Source organism: Pseudochaenichthys georgianus, chromosome 24 (assembly GCF_902827115.2).
Source record: "Pseudochaenichthys georgianus chromosome 24, fPseGeo1.2, whole genome shotgun sequence".
NCBI classification, from domain to species: Eukaryota; Metazoa; Chordata; class Actinopteri; order Perciformes; family Channichthyidae; genus Pseudochaenichthys; species Pseudochaenichthys georgianus.
Genome location: NC_047526.1, coordinates 34,148,823 through 34,163,794, shown reverse-complemented (window position 1 = coordinate 34,163,794; position 14,972 = coordinate 34,148,823). Strand labels below are relative to the sequence as shown.

The 14,972-nt window shown below is 41.5% G+C and overlaps 1 protein-coding gene across 2 annotated transcripts; it reads right to left on the bottom strand.

Moving 5' to 3' along the window:
* Positions 1-1,021: 1,021 nt before the first annotated feature.
* Positions 1,022-3,837, bottom strand: LOC117439464 (zona pellucida sperm-binding protein 3-like). Of its 2 annotated transcripts, none has more exons than XM_071201988.1 (10): positions 3,406-3,837; positions 3,216-3,331; positions 3,032-3,135; positions 2,779-2,953; positions 2,267-2,384; positions 2,114-2,196; positions 1,865-2,034; positions 1,569-1,724; positions 1,325-1,450; positions 1,022-1,249 (listed from the first exon to the last, which is right to left on the bottom strand). In XM_071201988.1, exons 1-10 carry the CDS (start codon positions 3,772-3,774, stop codon positions 1,041-1,043), a joined length of 1,626 nt encoding a protein of 541 aa, XP_071058089.1. In that variant the 5' UTR covers positions 3,775-3,837; the 3' UTR covers positions 1,022-1,040. The 2 variants fall into 2 exon arrangements, with proteins under 2 accessions (XP_071058089.1, XP_033931241.1); XM_034075350.2 differs by having other exon boundaries at positions 1,160-1,249; positions 1,339-1,450.
* Positions 3,838-14,972: the final 11,135 nt, after the last annotated feature.

Here is a 14,972-nt window from a genome sequence, read left to right as displayed (position 1 = left end):
GCACCTGCAAGGTGAATACACCTTGCAGAAAAACTGTTTGAATGCGTACATTAACAGGTTTATGATATCACTGCCCGTCTAAAACACGATCTGACTTTAATTACATTTGTCTCGAGTGTTTCGTCAACTTATGTGTTGCTTAAAATAATACTTCTGCATACAGTGACACTGTAAGTGTTGCACGGCCAGATACGGCTCAAGAAGCTGACTCCGATAAGGAGATATACGATGCGATTGATAATGGGACACATCGACGTCTGCACTCAGTGTACTTGTGGCAGATATTTAAGTAAGCTTTAACGCGAATGTTATAGTCAGATTGCTCTGAAGATGGGAGGTGATATTCTATTAATGTTCACGTTCACGCAGTCGGTGATTTTTGCCAGCCGTCTTTCCTGCAATGGCAGTTGTTCTGCATTTCCTTTCTCCTGTAATATGACTTGATCGCTTTAAACTCCGCACACTGAGCTCTGGTCAGCAGGAGTTGAGCTCTTCGCCTGCAACCTAACCTGGTCGCGACCAGGTTAGCCGCCAAGCATAAATTACCATGGAGATCTAGCCTGCTAAAAAGAGAACTGGAAAGCCGGAGTTTTCCCTAAATTTAGCCGGCTAAGCGAAAATCCTGCTTCGTAGTCTAGTTTTCGTGGCTTTATTTAGTTTCCCGAAGCGTTTTGTTAGATTTCTGTTAGGGGAGGGAAGCTCTGTGTCCTACGGCCCGTGGTGTGGCTAGCTCGGGCTCTGGCCAGTCCTCCAGACCTTGTTCGTTTGCCGGTTGGCCTGTGTGAGTAACGGCTGTACATTTAAATAAATGACCGCTGTTAAGTACTGGACGTTGTGTGTTTTCTTTTATGTTGCGGGTCTCCCCACAAGCCACTACCACAGAGTAGGGGGTGGGCCGTAACCCCGTTACATGGACAACTTTGGCTAATTAGGAAACCATTTTGTTTGCATTTAATTGTGTTTAGCTGTGAGCAGGTCATTAGTTTTCCTTTTGTATTACAACATTAAAAAAGCAAACAAATAACAATTTGAATAATTTATTATCTCTTTGGGTCCATTGTTTCAGAAAGGTCAGCTTCTGTTGCAGTGGTGTTGGACAGTGGGGGCACAGCCACATTAACCACAGCAGTTTGGAGGACTTCATCGAGCGCCGCTGTGTGGGTACTGTTCAGCACCGCTGCCTTCGACTGCAGGTGGGCCTCAGGAGAGGTTTTTTCTAGAAGTTCAGGAACTTCCTCAGCATTATCATCTGTAATCGCAGGAGAAATGTGTTAATGTAAAATATGTATTGCAGAGTGCCATTTAAAAAAAAAAGAGTTAAGACTTTTCACTTTTAACCTTTTGTCGGTTCCATTTTTGTCTTCGTCTTTATTCTGCGCCGAAGCTAAAGTCAGAACGTCCACCTGGTTTTGGGTCGATGATGAATCAGGAAGCAGTCCTTTCCTCTGATCTTTGACAGAAAAACAATTCAACATTAAGATTTAATTATGGGCCATTTTAATCTCAATTTAGAGATTGTTAAAGGCTTCAAATGAACAAAGAATAATTGAATACTGGTATTGACTTACCAACTCCGTTTATTCCACTCCTCCACTGTCTGCCATACATTGTAGATCTGCCGGTTTGATCAAGAATGGAAGAAAGCTCCTCTGTAGGAATGGGCCGGCTTTTCTGCTTGGCTGGCAAGACCATCATGGGACCTACTCTGGCCTGATGTTCCCACACTAACACAAACCAGCACAATGCATGTTAATTAAGTTACCCAGCCATCATCATGTCTAAAACCTATGCCAAAACATGCGTCAACATTGATCATTATGACGACATCTGCAGCCAATATTAAATCATACAAGTTTCTACATGCCTGCACTGGTCTTCGGTCCGCTCCTCCAGAGGGGTTCACGCTCTTCTGGCTTCACAAACCCTCGAGGCCTAAACTTGCTCAGGCTGCTGGGCTTACTGGGAGTTTGCTCCACTTCAATTGGTCTTTTGCATTGCCCACATAAGTAGTCATTACCATCAGCGGACCTCCATCTGATAAATTAAAAAACATTCAGCACCAATACTTTGTTTTTTGTGTGTAATTTGACATATTAGACTGGATCTCACTTGCCTTCCATTCACAAAAGTGCACGCTTTGTTTGGTGCATCTGCTTTATTTATTGGCACGGCATTCAGGTGACATGTGATGTAGAGCTATGAGAAAAGCAGGTGTTGGGAAACATGCACACACAATCATGTTTAAGGCAATTTAATAGAGCCTCACCTCCCCTCGGTCCTCATTATAAAATCTGAAGGCATCAATGGACATGTGGAGCTTGTCATCCTGTGTCCTGGCTAAGAATTGAGACCTTGAGCCTGGAAGCTGAGAGTCAACAAAGCACCTATGATGAGGACAAACAAAAAGAGCAACACTAAATTAGCACTCATTGACTACTATAACCAGAGTCTACATTACCCACAATGCAACTCCACCACTAACATTTCTAGTCATATAGGAAAGTTCTGGAAGTAGTTATTTCGAGTCAGAACTGCACAAATCTGACCTGTGCATAAATAGTGGCACAGAAAGGAACTAGAATACCAAAGATTAAAAGCAAACCGCAGCTAGCCTTAGCTAATGGCTAACTTGAAGACGACACTAAAGGACTGATCTTTTATTAACCTGTCACTCCAGTCAGCATTGCTCGCATCTGAATTAAACCACTTGAAGAGCCTTACACATTAAACAGCTCCCTCTAGGGTCAGAAAAAGACATTTAGCAATTTGCAGCCTTACCCATTTTCAATGAAGGCATGCCTGGGGCTGGAGTGCATGTCAGGGCTCAGTGTAGCCACGCAGCTGCTCACAAACACTCGGAGCCCAATGTGATGCCCAATTCTGGCCGAGGCCTCGATGCTGATGGGCTCACCGATATGAAACACATTAGAGCCTCTTTTGTGCTGCCAGTCACCTGCACACAGACAGAAAAAAGTGCTAAGTGCAAATGAAGACATGACAACGCAAAACATGAGAAATTATCAAAACCCACTTGTCATGATTCTCAAGTTAAACTGCAACATTTCCACTGCAGCCTGGGTCGACATGAAGGGGATCCAGGTAGGCATGAGTGAAGAACTGGACAAACTGTACTTCCTAAGAAACAGAAAACATGCATTTAAAAAATAAAAACATCATTCAAAGATTTTTACAATGTGAGCTTTAAAAACAAAGACCTTTCGTAATGACACTCAATTGGAATGACAGCCTCGTCCATTCGAACAACACCATATGGAGAAGCCTCAGGAGAGTATATGAGGAGGTTTGTGTAGATCAGAGAGTCCTCAGTTACCTGTGGAGAGTAGACGTGTTTAAAACTAGAAGCTTTAATGAATCAGATTTGAAATGAAATATATTTAAAGTTACCCAGTGTCTGGTGCCGCACTCCACAAGTCCAACACTGATACTGTACTCATCTGCTGAAGACGCTGTAGCTCTGCAGTACTGGTTGTTGGTCTCTACTCCCAGGCGTAGCTCGTCACCATCAACAGGAGCTCCAACCGCAAACATATCGGCTTTGATAACAATCTCCAAAGAGTCTGGATGGCAGGTCACTCTGACGGTATTCACCTGCTGCGGTTCCTCAGCCGGAGACTTCTGCTGCTGCTGCCCGAGTTCTGACCTGCCTGTGTTCGCAAGGCTCTGAAACGAAGCATCTCGTGTGGGCAGGAAAGCAAAAGAGGAGCTAACACAGAGTCCTACAAGGAGGATAACCTGAACATGAAAGGCCTCCATAAGTGAAACTGATAACAGTCACCTGGTCAGCTGCTCTCTGTCTTCCTGACTGACTCACAGTAGGCCTATGGTTCAGTGTGAGCGGTGGAGCTTTTTAAACTCTAGCCGATCATTATCCTCATCAGAGCAGCACACCTGCGTCCAATCAGACACCCATCAGCTGAATTGGCTGCACACTGAACTCAAAACATGAGGCCGATTGAGAGAGAGGTGAAGGGCGTTTTCACATGTTTAAAATGTGCATATATTTGCTTCATTGCTTGTTACTTTGGATTTTAAATAAAATGTTAGTGTTGCAGTCAACACACTCTCACTCCCTAAGCGTCCAATAACGACGTTTGGTCAGTGTCCGTGGCGTCCAATTGTGACGCTCCTAGGCTCCTTCAGCGTCATAAAGGGACGCAAATATCTTTCAACTGATTGCAATGTATTCCCATCTGCGTCGGAATTTGACGCTCATGGAAGCACGGCATTCGTTTATGTCGGCTGCCCTTAAAGGTAATGTGAGCGTCCATTCCCAGGAGTAAAGGATGGCAGAAGACACTACACTACCCAGAATCCCCAGCTATCGTTTGGACTACACCATGTGCTCTGTTTGACAAACCCCGTGATAGTCCTCAAGCTCTGTGATTGGAGAGTGTGCTCCGAGGGTTAAGCCAGCCTCGAACAGCACTTGAAATGGGATGGAACCACGGCAGACTGTCCAAAACTGGATTTGAACGGGTCCACCGCGTCCCCCCTCCCCCACCCCGTCCCCAGAACTACACATGCTGGCTATTCTGTTTCGCAACATGTTCTCTATGGCACGTCTCTACTGGGAGTTGTAGTTTTAAAAGACGTTTTCGTATTTCCCATAATAAGAAGTTGCCAGTATTAAACTGTGTACATCCCTGGAGGTTTAGGGGACAGGAAACACTCACATTTAAAACATATAATTAATAAATGGGTGAAAATTGCTTGTGCCCATTATGGGCAGTATTAATATATATACCCACATGCCAGCTAAGGTCAGAAGATCTTTATTTAACAGCTGGTCTTATGTGTGTGACCCCTGTGATAACATTACATTACATTACATTAATTGATAAGCCTGAAACATGCACTTGTCAAGGTTCAGAGGCACATTTTGCAAATATGGCAGTAGCCATCGATCAGCTTAAGATAAGATATACTTTATTGATCCCAAGTTGGAACATTTGCGTTACATCAGCATGTGTAACAGTTAAATATGCAGTTGTGTTTATTTGAAAATCATTTAGTATAATCACACAAATTCTGTGTTTTATATTCAACAATTCTGTGTTCTTTATTTATTGATTGTTCAATACCTGACAAGGCCGGAGATGAAATATCTACATACATCTTATAAGAGTCTAATACATTATGTATAATATCAGTTAAAATAAGTGCTTCAACATAGTTAACATTGCTGGAGGTATGCACACATATTGATAGATGTCTTGTAATGCACTATTGAGGAACCTGCAACCCAAGTTTTTCATTCAGTGCAGAACTACACCACAGTTGTGTAGGCCTATATGATATGTCAATCAACCTTAGAAAATCATGAAATCTTGAAAGGGATGTGCAAAATAGTCATTACATACAGTCTTTACTGAACTATTAGTAGAGAATAACGAGTAATGAATATACTTTATAGGGATCGTATTAATATCTAATAATAAAAATAATTAAATTCAATAACATGCTTTAACCACCAGGGGTCCCTTTATATCAGCTGTGCACCTTTATGGTGCAAATACAGCCTATCTACCAATTGGATCAAATATAAAAGTCAGCCGAATTAGTGTTGATACTGCAAGGAGACGTAAAGAAATGTAAGATGTTGTTTAATGGCTGATATATTTATGATCCACGTCACGTTTCCAGTTCCTCATGTTTGTCTTCTCATCAGGGCTCTATAAATACAGAACTACGGCAGATATGTAATATGTAATGCAGCCGAACCGTGTATTACAATGCCGTTATGTGATGACTTTCAAAGAGAAAACCAAGCACACTCGGAATAAAGTATTATTATTATTTTATTTAAATGTTTTCGGTCTGTTAATGACGATGTGCTGTGAGATGTGAGACTGGAATTGCACAGGGGGGAAATAACGTAGGCTATCTTTAGATGCGGATTTTGTTAAACTAATATGTTTAGGCTGTGGACCAACACTATACATTGACGGGAAAGGGGGTAGCAATAAAGATAACACCATTAAACAGTTACACAACATAACAGAAATAATATCGATAGCAGCGTCCCTAGCAACCACCTTGGTAACAATGAAAATGTCACGATTTCCTGAAGTAATCTTCGTAATAACTAGCAAACTAAAGATCATGTACATCCACTGCACACATAATCTGAAATAACAACTCATATTTCTCGCATCAAATGACATCAAAACGCATTTTAATGGCCAAACTAACTTTAAAATAGGCATTTTCTACCAAGAATAAAACGAATTTCGGCCATGTTTTCTTTTTCTGCAGGGAGAAATTTGAAGATCATGTGACATAGACGCTGGGGATTCTGGGTAGTGTAGTGTCTTCTGCCATCCTTTACTCAGAAAAAATATTTGTTTCTCCGAATCGAAGGGGAAAAATACAAAAGCATTGCACACAATTTAAACCAATCAATGTTGTGTAATTAACAAGGATAATCTGGTGTTTTTTAGTCGATGAGTAGTGCAGATATCACTGTAAAATCAATCGACAGTAAGAGGAATACTTACTTCCGGGTGTACAATTCGCCGTTATCCAATGGGAATGGACGCTCACATTGCCTTTAAGGGCAGCCGGCATAAACGAATGCCGTGCTTCCATGAGCGTCAAATCCCGACGCAGATGGGAATACATTGCAATCAGTTGAAAGCTATTTGCATCCCTTTATGACGCTGAAGGAGCCTAGGAGCGTCACAATTGGACGCCACGGACACTGACCAAACGTCGCTATTGGACGCTTAGGGAGTGAGAGTGTGTTGTTGCAGTTCATGAAAACCATGCAGGAAGCATTTTGACATCCCCCTGGATCCTTCATTTGTATCACATTATTATTGTGGTCTATGGTGGCATTTTATTATGTTTTTAAACTATCATTCATGTTTTGTTGATTTGTACATACTAAATCAAATCAAACTTGTGATTTTGAGCTACATAAATACAATTTGATCAACCTGATCTCAGCAGAATGCGTGACTCCACCACGACTCCCTAACACCGCATTGTGTGGTGGAGTCACAAACTTTGTTACATGTACGTGTCGGCACCACGCAAACAACCCCAATGTAAAGTGAATGAGGCTCCTTTGTCGTGGTGCACACACGCATTTCTAAAACGTCCCGCAGTGAGCTTTTATTCTATAAAACGTTTTTTAAATCTACTTTATAGCTTGTAGTAACTCACGGGAGGCTTCTTTTATTTTATTTGTATTTATAATTTTTTTTATTTTTCGTCAGAATGTAAAAATTACATTAGTTACGAATTTGTGTTCTCAAAAAACAGTGCATTGTTTGTAATGCAACTGTGATTTTTATGAAATTAGTTAGTTTTTAAGGAAGGCCAGAGCTTCAGCTGTGTCCAATAAATTGTTCCCTTTAGTTAACGTTATTTAAAAGATAATGATCATGTCCCCTGTATTGTATTACGAGCGTCCATTCCCATTGGATAACGGAGAATTTTACACCCGGAAGTACGTTTTCTTCTTACTGTCGATTGATTTTACAGTGATATCTGAACTACTCATCAACTCAAAAACACCAGATTATCCTTGTTAATTACACAACATTGATTGGTTTGAATTGCGTACAATGCTTTTGTATTTTTACCCTTCAATTCGGAGAAACAAATAATTTTTCGGAGTTTTTGGATGGCAGAAGACACTACACTACCCAGAATCCTCAGCTATCGTTTGGGACTACACCATGTGCTTAGCTTGACAAACCCCGTGATCAGTCCTCAAGCTCTGATTGGATGTTGGAGCGGCAGTGCGCGAAGTTTACACGGAGCGCCAAAAAGCACCTTGAAATGGAATGAAACCCATCGACGGCACACTATTCAAAACAGGAATCGAACATGTCCTACCCCCCCCCCCCCTCTTAGGTCGCAGGCTCCTCCAACAGTGCAATACGATAAAACAGATACACAGAACAAATAGTGAAATAGTGCAATATACAAGTGATCGGAATCTTTTTATTTTTTTTATTTAATCTTTATTTAACCAGATAAAAGCATTGAGATACAATCTCATTTTCAATGCTGACCTGGCCAAGAAGGCAGCAACGTTACACATATCTCCACCACGTAATGCGGTGTTAAGGAGTCGTGGTGGAGTCACGCATTCTGGTGAGATCAGGTTGCTTTTATCTTGAGTTCTGTGCCAAAGTGCGTTAGCATTTTTAGCTCAGGGGTCATTTAGATGCTTCTTATGAGACTTGTGTTTTGTTTTGGTAAAAATAGTTTGTATCGTCAGTTAGCTGAGATTATTCCCGTTAATCTGGCATAACACATTAATAGCTTCTTAAATATTAAGATCCCCTGCTGAGACACAGTGTCGTGAAAAAACAAACAAAAGTACCCGCCGGCGGGGACCTGGGGCTTAACAGGTCCAATGATCTTGTCTTTTTATTGTTTAATTACTTTATTAACTATAAGGAAGCCCCTTTGAAGTTGTGTTTGGGTAATAATTAAAAGAGTTTAAGACCCCTTCATCCTGGCCTTTTTTATTGTTTAATGTAACTGTAAAACTATATATGTTTATTAATAGTTTGAGGCGCTCTGCAGCTGTCTTGGAAAAAGTGTTAAATGATTTTGACGTCACATCCTTCTCCCCCTCGTCACCCCTTACATTCTAGTCCCCCCTCCCCCTCATCCCTCTTGCCCCCTTCCCCTTGCCCCCTTCCTCTTGCCCCTTCCTTGGGTTAAAGAGATGTGTTTTCCAAGTCTAAATAAGATAAAAAATGAAAGATTTGGGAAAATCGCCCTTTTCTCTCTCAATAAGGTATTAAGGGAACTTTAGATCCAAAAGAGCATGTAATGGCACATTTCCACTGCAGCGCGTACCACAAAGTAACAACATACTGATACTGGCAGGGCCAGCCCTGTCCAATTTGCTGCCCTAGGCAAGATTTTAGCTGGCGCCCCCCCCCCCCCCCCCAAAATGCAGACACTCACTATGACTGGCATGTACTTTTTCTTTATGGATATTTTACAAATCACTCCCCTTCTAAACTGTATTCTTGTTTATTAATAACAACTTTTTTTTACTGTCATATAGTATTTTATACTATAAGAGAATAGATGAAAATATATTCTCTTATTTTTTTATAATTATAATGATCATATAAAGGTGTGCCTTTAGCTCACTGAGCTGAGGTTATCAGAGCCTCTCAGTCTTTCAGGTGAGAGCTCTCTAAAGCTCTCCCCCCCCCCTGCGGCCGCTTACACAGTACATTTCAATGTTAATAAAAGCACACAGAAGCTGTGTACGTTTTTTGGGAGTTTGATTTATTTTAAATGAACACAAACACAAAATTAAAACCTATAATTGCACACTAAAACCATTATTTCAAAAAAAAAAACTATTTCACATAAACCTCTGGTTTTTACTGGGGCGGTTCAACTTGATTTTGGGGGGGGGTGTGCCATAGTTTATGGACGCTGTACGCAATATAGGCGTAGTTTTGTTAGTATAAGATAAGATGTACTTTGTTGATCCAAAATCAGGAAATTGCGTTGTTATGAAATAAAAAAAGATATATATTTTTTTAATTTCGAACTTTTTTCGATTGTTTTTCAGCGCCCCCCATTGATTGATGCGCCCTTAGCATTCACCTATACTGCCTATGCCAAGGGCCGGCCCTGCCAACAGGCACTTTGTAGCAGGGACCAAAAAACATCCCAGGAAGTGTCATCTTCCACACAGCCTTTTAGTCTAAAAACAAATGTGTGATGTCATGGCTTGCATTGAGCCAATATTTAAAAGTCTTGCTTCAGTTTTTTTCCAGATGCCTTGAAATAATGGCATCTGTAACTATACTTATCTAAAAATGTATATTGTCACTTTTTTAATCCGTCCCCAAAAACAGGATTGAATAGATTTGCTAAGCTAAAGTAACAACTCAGGACTATATTGTAAAACATCACATTGTACCTCTAAAACATATTGATACCCTAGTAGAGTTCTGGGTACTCTATTATAATTCAGTCTCCTGTCAGAAAACCCAATGGACCTGGACACAAAGTTATGAGACCATGGTGTTTATATCTTAATGTTCAGGTCATTATATTGCCAGGACCCTATGGTAACTCCCCTTTTAAAAGAGGCTACTCATGTACAAAGGCTTTGTTGCAGCAACTGAAGTTCAAATATAAACTGGCTGACCTCCAACACATCACCTTTATACAGCTGTTACAACTAAAGCAAATGACACCCCAGAAAATAAATGCCATGTTGTAGTACCATTTTTAGCAGCAGACAAGCACAAGAAAAGACATGGATTTCAAATTGCAATTTTGGGCCCCTCCGTGTTGTCTTTTGTCTCCCTGCTGCGCCTGGTCTGCCCCTGGCTCCTTATGTGCCCAGGTGTTTCTAAATTCCTCTCAGCCAGATTATAAGGAGAGACTGGAGGAGAAGGATTGGTCCCCTATCTTTATGCCGGAAGACTCTGTCTGTGAACAATCTCTGCTGTTCTTGATTGTGGTGTCTAGACAGTTGTGTTAAGTTAATTTATTTAGTTCAGTCCTTTTTGTCTTCTGCCTTGTCTTGTGATTTCCTGTTTTATTTTGTAGTAACCTTTCCCTCTAGTTTCAGAGCATTCCTGCCCTGGTGTGTTTTTCCCGCCAGTGTGATTGTCAGCCCCTCCCTTAATTGTTGCCACCTGTGTCCCCTTACCTAGTGTGTATATATAGTCTGCGTCTCCCTTTGTCTTGTGTCAGTTCGTCTTGTCTCGTCAAGCCTGCCAGTCATCCCTTGATCGTGTGAAGTATATTTTTGATAGTCCATGTAGATGTTTTTGATCCTCCAAGTGAGCGTTTTGTGTTTGACCTTAATTAAAAGACCTTGTTATTTCTGATCTTTTTCTGGTGTTGTGCGTTTGGGTTCTGAGCCTCGTGACATTCTTGTGTCAGTTCGTCTTGTCTCATCAAGCCTGCCAGTCATCCCTTGATCGTGTGAAGTATATTTTTGATAGTCCATGTAGATGTTTTTTGGTTTAGAGTTTTTGATCCTCCAAGTGAGCGTTTTGTGTTTGACCTTAATTTAAATACATTGTTATTTCACCTCTGTTTCTATTGGCCAAGTTACCGCTCCAACCATACAGTTTAGTGGAAGGATGAGCTTTGGTTCCTTTGCCGAGGGTTCAGGATCAAAAACACGAGAAAGTGCATCTGGCTTGACATTTTGTGAACCGGGTCTAAATGACAAGGACAAGTTAAAACGAGTGAAGAACAAAGCCCATCTTGCCTGACGTGAGTTCAGTCTCTTAGCTTTTCGGATGTACTCAAGATTTGTATGATCCGTCCAGACTATGAATGGTTGCTCTGACCCCTCCAGAAAGTGTCTACATTCCTCAAGTGCTGTTTTGACTGCCAAAAGTTCTCTGTTGCCTACATCATAGTTGCGTTCAGCAGGTGTTAACTTACGTGACAGAAATGCACATGGGTGAAGTTTGCTGTCCTTGGCTGAACGTTGTGACAACACAGCCCCAACTTCATCATTGCTCCGGACCAGGTCAAGATGGATCCAAGCAAGGTCAGTGCTGTCGCAAATTGGCCCACACCCACCAACAGGAAGAAGGTACAGCAATTTCTCGGTTTTGCTAACTTCTACAGACGTTTCATAAGACATTTTAGCTCCATAGCTGCACCTCTCCACTCACTCACCTCAACCCATGTTCAGTTTTTGTGGACTCTACAGGCCGACAAAGCTTTCCAGGAATTGAAAAGACGGTTTACCTCTGCTTCTGTTCTCATCACTCCTGATTCACTACGGCAGTTTGTGGTAGAGGTGGATGCTTCCAATGATGGAGTTGGGGCTGTGGGTCTCACAACGTTCAGCCAAGGACAGCAAACTTCACCCATGTGCATTTCTGTCACATAAGTTACAGCTTGCCCCCGGACCCCCCTAGAGGAGGTGAGGTCCACCACCTGCCCACACCCCCTGTTAAATTGTCTCACCCACATTGAGGATGCTTCCTACGCCCATGTTTTATTCCATGCGTCAAGTCAGGCAAATTGGGTCAAAATGTTATTGCATCAATGATCTGTTAAAATTAAAATCAATAAATATATGCTGTAACTATTTTGCTCTAGGCAACTCAAGGGCTCAGGTAATGTGATTACTATATGAATAATTGTCCAAAATAACAAAATGCATAAGGTTTTTTGTTAAGTAACATACTTTCGTCGCCGGCCGGTCGATACATTCAGTGGGCCTGTCTGTCAATTAATCCCCGGGCCACTTTTTCCCCCCAGTCCGCCCCACTCTGCCCCGTCTAAAAGACGATCTGACTTTAATTACATTTGTCTCGAGTGTTTCGTCAACTTAATGTGTTGCTTAAAATAATACTTCTGCATACAGTATGATATGTGACACTGCAAGTGTTGCACGGCCAGATACGGCTCAAGAAGCTGACTCAGATAAGCAGTGGCGTTTCTATATGTACAAAAGTGGTGGGGCACAAAAAACTCAGATGTCTATAAGCTTCTGCAGTGAGGTTCATGGCTGGCGAGGCACTGGCACTGACTCTTCAGGTTTACAAATATTATATTTTGACCTAAATCAAGATATAATATTATTTTCAAAAGCCTCTTTAGTCGTATGCTTCTATTAATTTTAAACAGACAGTTCAACAGAAGGATACCCAAAACATTTAATTTTATCATTTAAATATTGAATTGTTCTCTCTTAGTAAGATCCCATTTTCAATAAAATTGCAGTCTTACCTTGACTTGAAGATGAAGTCCATTTGCCTATCCTTCTGGACAAAAATCTCTATTACTTTTTTGTAAAAGTCCTCCTTATGTTCTTGTAGTTTAAAAAGTCTATCATAAATCTAATCTAATCAATAGATTTATGATTAGAAAATGATAAAAGTAGGGTAGACATGTGGATATTATCCGGCTGAACAAAACGTGCATTTATCTAACAGCTACGTTTCCCACAGACCTTATTTTGAGCTATTTTCTAAAATCCTATGGAGAAATCTCATTGCTTTTTTGTGGAGGGAATCCATGCCATGCGCAGCTTACTTCCGGGTTTTAGGACACCTCACTGCAGCTAGCAGCTCTGTGAGGTCTGTGTGAGATTAGGTATGGTGGGGATAGCAGCACTATGCCACTATGGTCATTATTTTTTTACCACACACATTAAATAGGACAATATTCTGAGCATGCGCAGTGTAGTTTTTACCGTAACCATTGACTTAAACAGGGAGAGGGAGGGGCAGGATCGGGTTTTGTCCCACATGGCTCTAAACAGCTCAATAGGCACACACTGTAGACACTAATTAGAATAACACAGACTAAAACAGCAATGTACAGACGAATCAGATGATTAAACATGATCTTAAAATATATTTTATATATCTTTTAATTAATTGTTTGCATTTATTTGTAATCATCATTTTTAATACTTTCTGTTGACACTAGGTGGGGCTGTGCCCCTAATGACCAGTCACCAATGCAGATAAGGAGATTTATGATGTGATATGATATGAATGATAATGGGACACATCGACGTCTGCACTCAGTGTACTTATGTTGTGGCAGATATTTAAGTAAGCTTTCTTAACGCTAATGTTATAATAGTCAGATTGCTCTGAAGATGGGAGGTGGTATTCTATTAATGTTCACACAGTCGGTGATTTTTGCCAGCCGTCTTTCCTGCAATGGCAGTTTTTCCTTTCTCCAGTAATATGACTTGATCGCTTTAAACTCCGCTGTTACGTGCCAGGCAGGCTGTACATGTGTGGTTTTCCTTCCCTCCTGTGTTTCTCTCTTCTCCCTGTCTTCTGCACAGCTAATAAGCAGCTGATCGGTATCTGCCTGTGCACCTGAGTCTGATGGCTGATTGGATCCTCTCACCCTCAGCTGGCCTATCAGCAACCAGGGCCGACCATAAAGGAGCCACCCAGGAAGTCTTCTCTCTCTCACTCTGGGCCTGTTGCTGAGGAAGGAACACGGCTGTGTTTAGCAACTAAAGCTTTTTGAATACTCTGACCTTTGTTAATGTGTGTGTGTTGAGAGGTGGAGGAGTTAGGTAAGTCTGGGGTACCCTGTACATTTCTCACCACCGAGCTAACTATTGTTTAGACACACTAGTTGCCACCCCTGTATATTGTTTTGTCAAATTCTTTGTAGTTAGAGGGTTTTTGTTTGAGTTTGGTTTCAAAGGATAGTTGTAGAGAGGCCTGGTTTTGTTATGCTTGTTTCTTTTGTTTGGCACAATCCTTTGACTCCTCCTCCTCACCAACAGAGTGTTTGTTTAATTGTATGTTATGATAGGTTACAAGGAATAAACCTTTACTCTGACTCTCTCATAATTATTGGTTGTACGTTATTGTCTCCAGGTCCCCTAGACCTTAGTGGGCACGTAACATCCGCACACTGAGCTCTGATTGGTCAGCAGGCGGTGCTTTCACTGAGTTGAGCTCTTAGCCTGCAACCTAACCTGCGCTGGGGCAGGTTAGCCGCTCAGCATAAGTTACCTTGGAGATCTAGCCTGCTAAAAAGAGAACCGGAAAGCCGGAGTTTTCCCTGAATTTAGCCGGCTAAGCGAAAATCCTGCTTCGTAGTATACCCCCGCTGGCTTTATTTAGTTTCCCGAAGCGTTTTGTTAGATTTCTGAAAGGGAAGGGAAGCTCTGGGTCCTACGGCCCGTGGTGTGGCTGGCTCTGGCTCCTTCCTTTTGGCCAGTCCTCCAGACTTTGTTCGTTTGCCGATTGGCCTGTGTGAGTAACGGCTGTACATTTAAATAAATGACCGCTGTTAAGTACTGGACGTTGTGTGTTTTATTTTATGTTGCGGGTCTCCCCACAAGCCACTACCACGGAGTAGGGGGTGGGCCGTAACACCGTTACATGGAATACTTTGGCTAATTAGGAAACAATTTTGTTTGCATTTAATTGTGTTGAGCTGTGAGCAGGTCATCAGTTTTCCTTTTGTATTACAACATTAAAAAAGCAAACGAA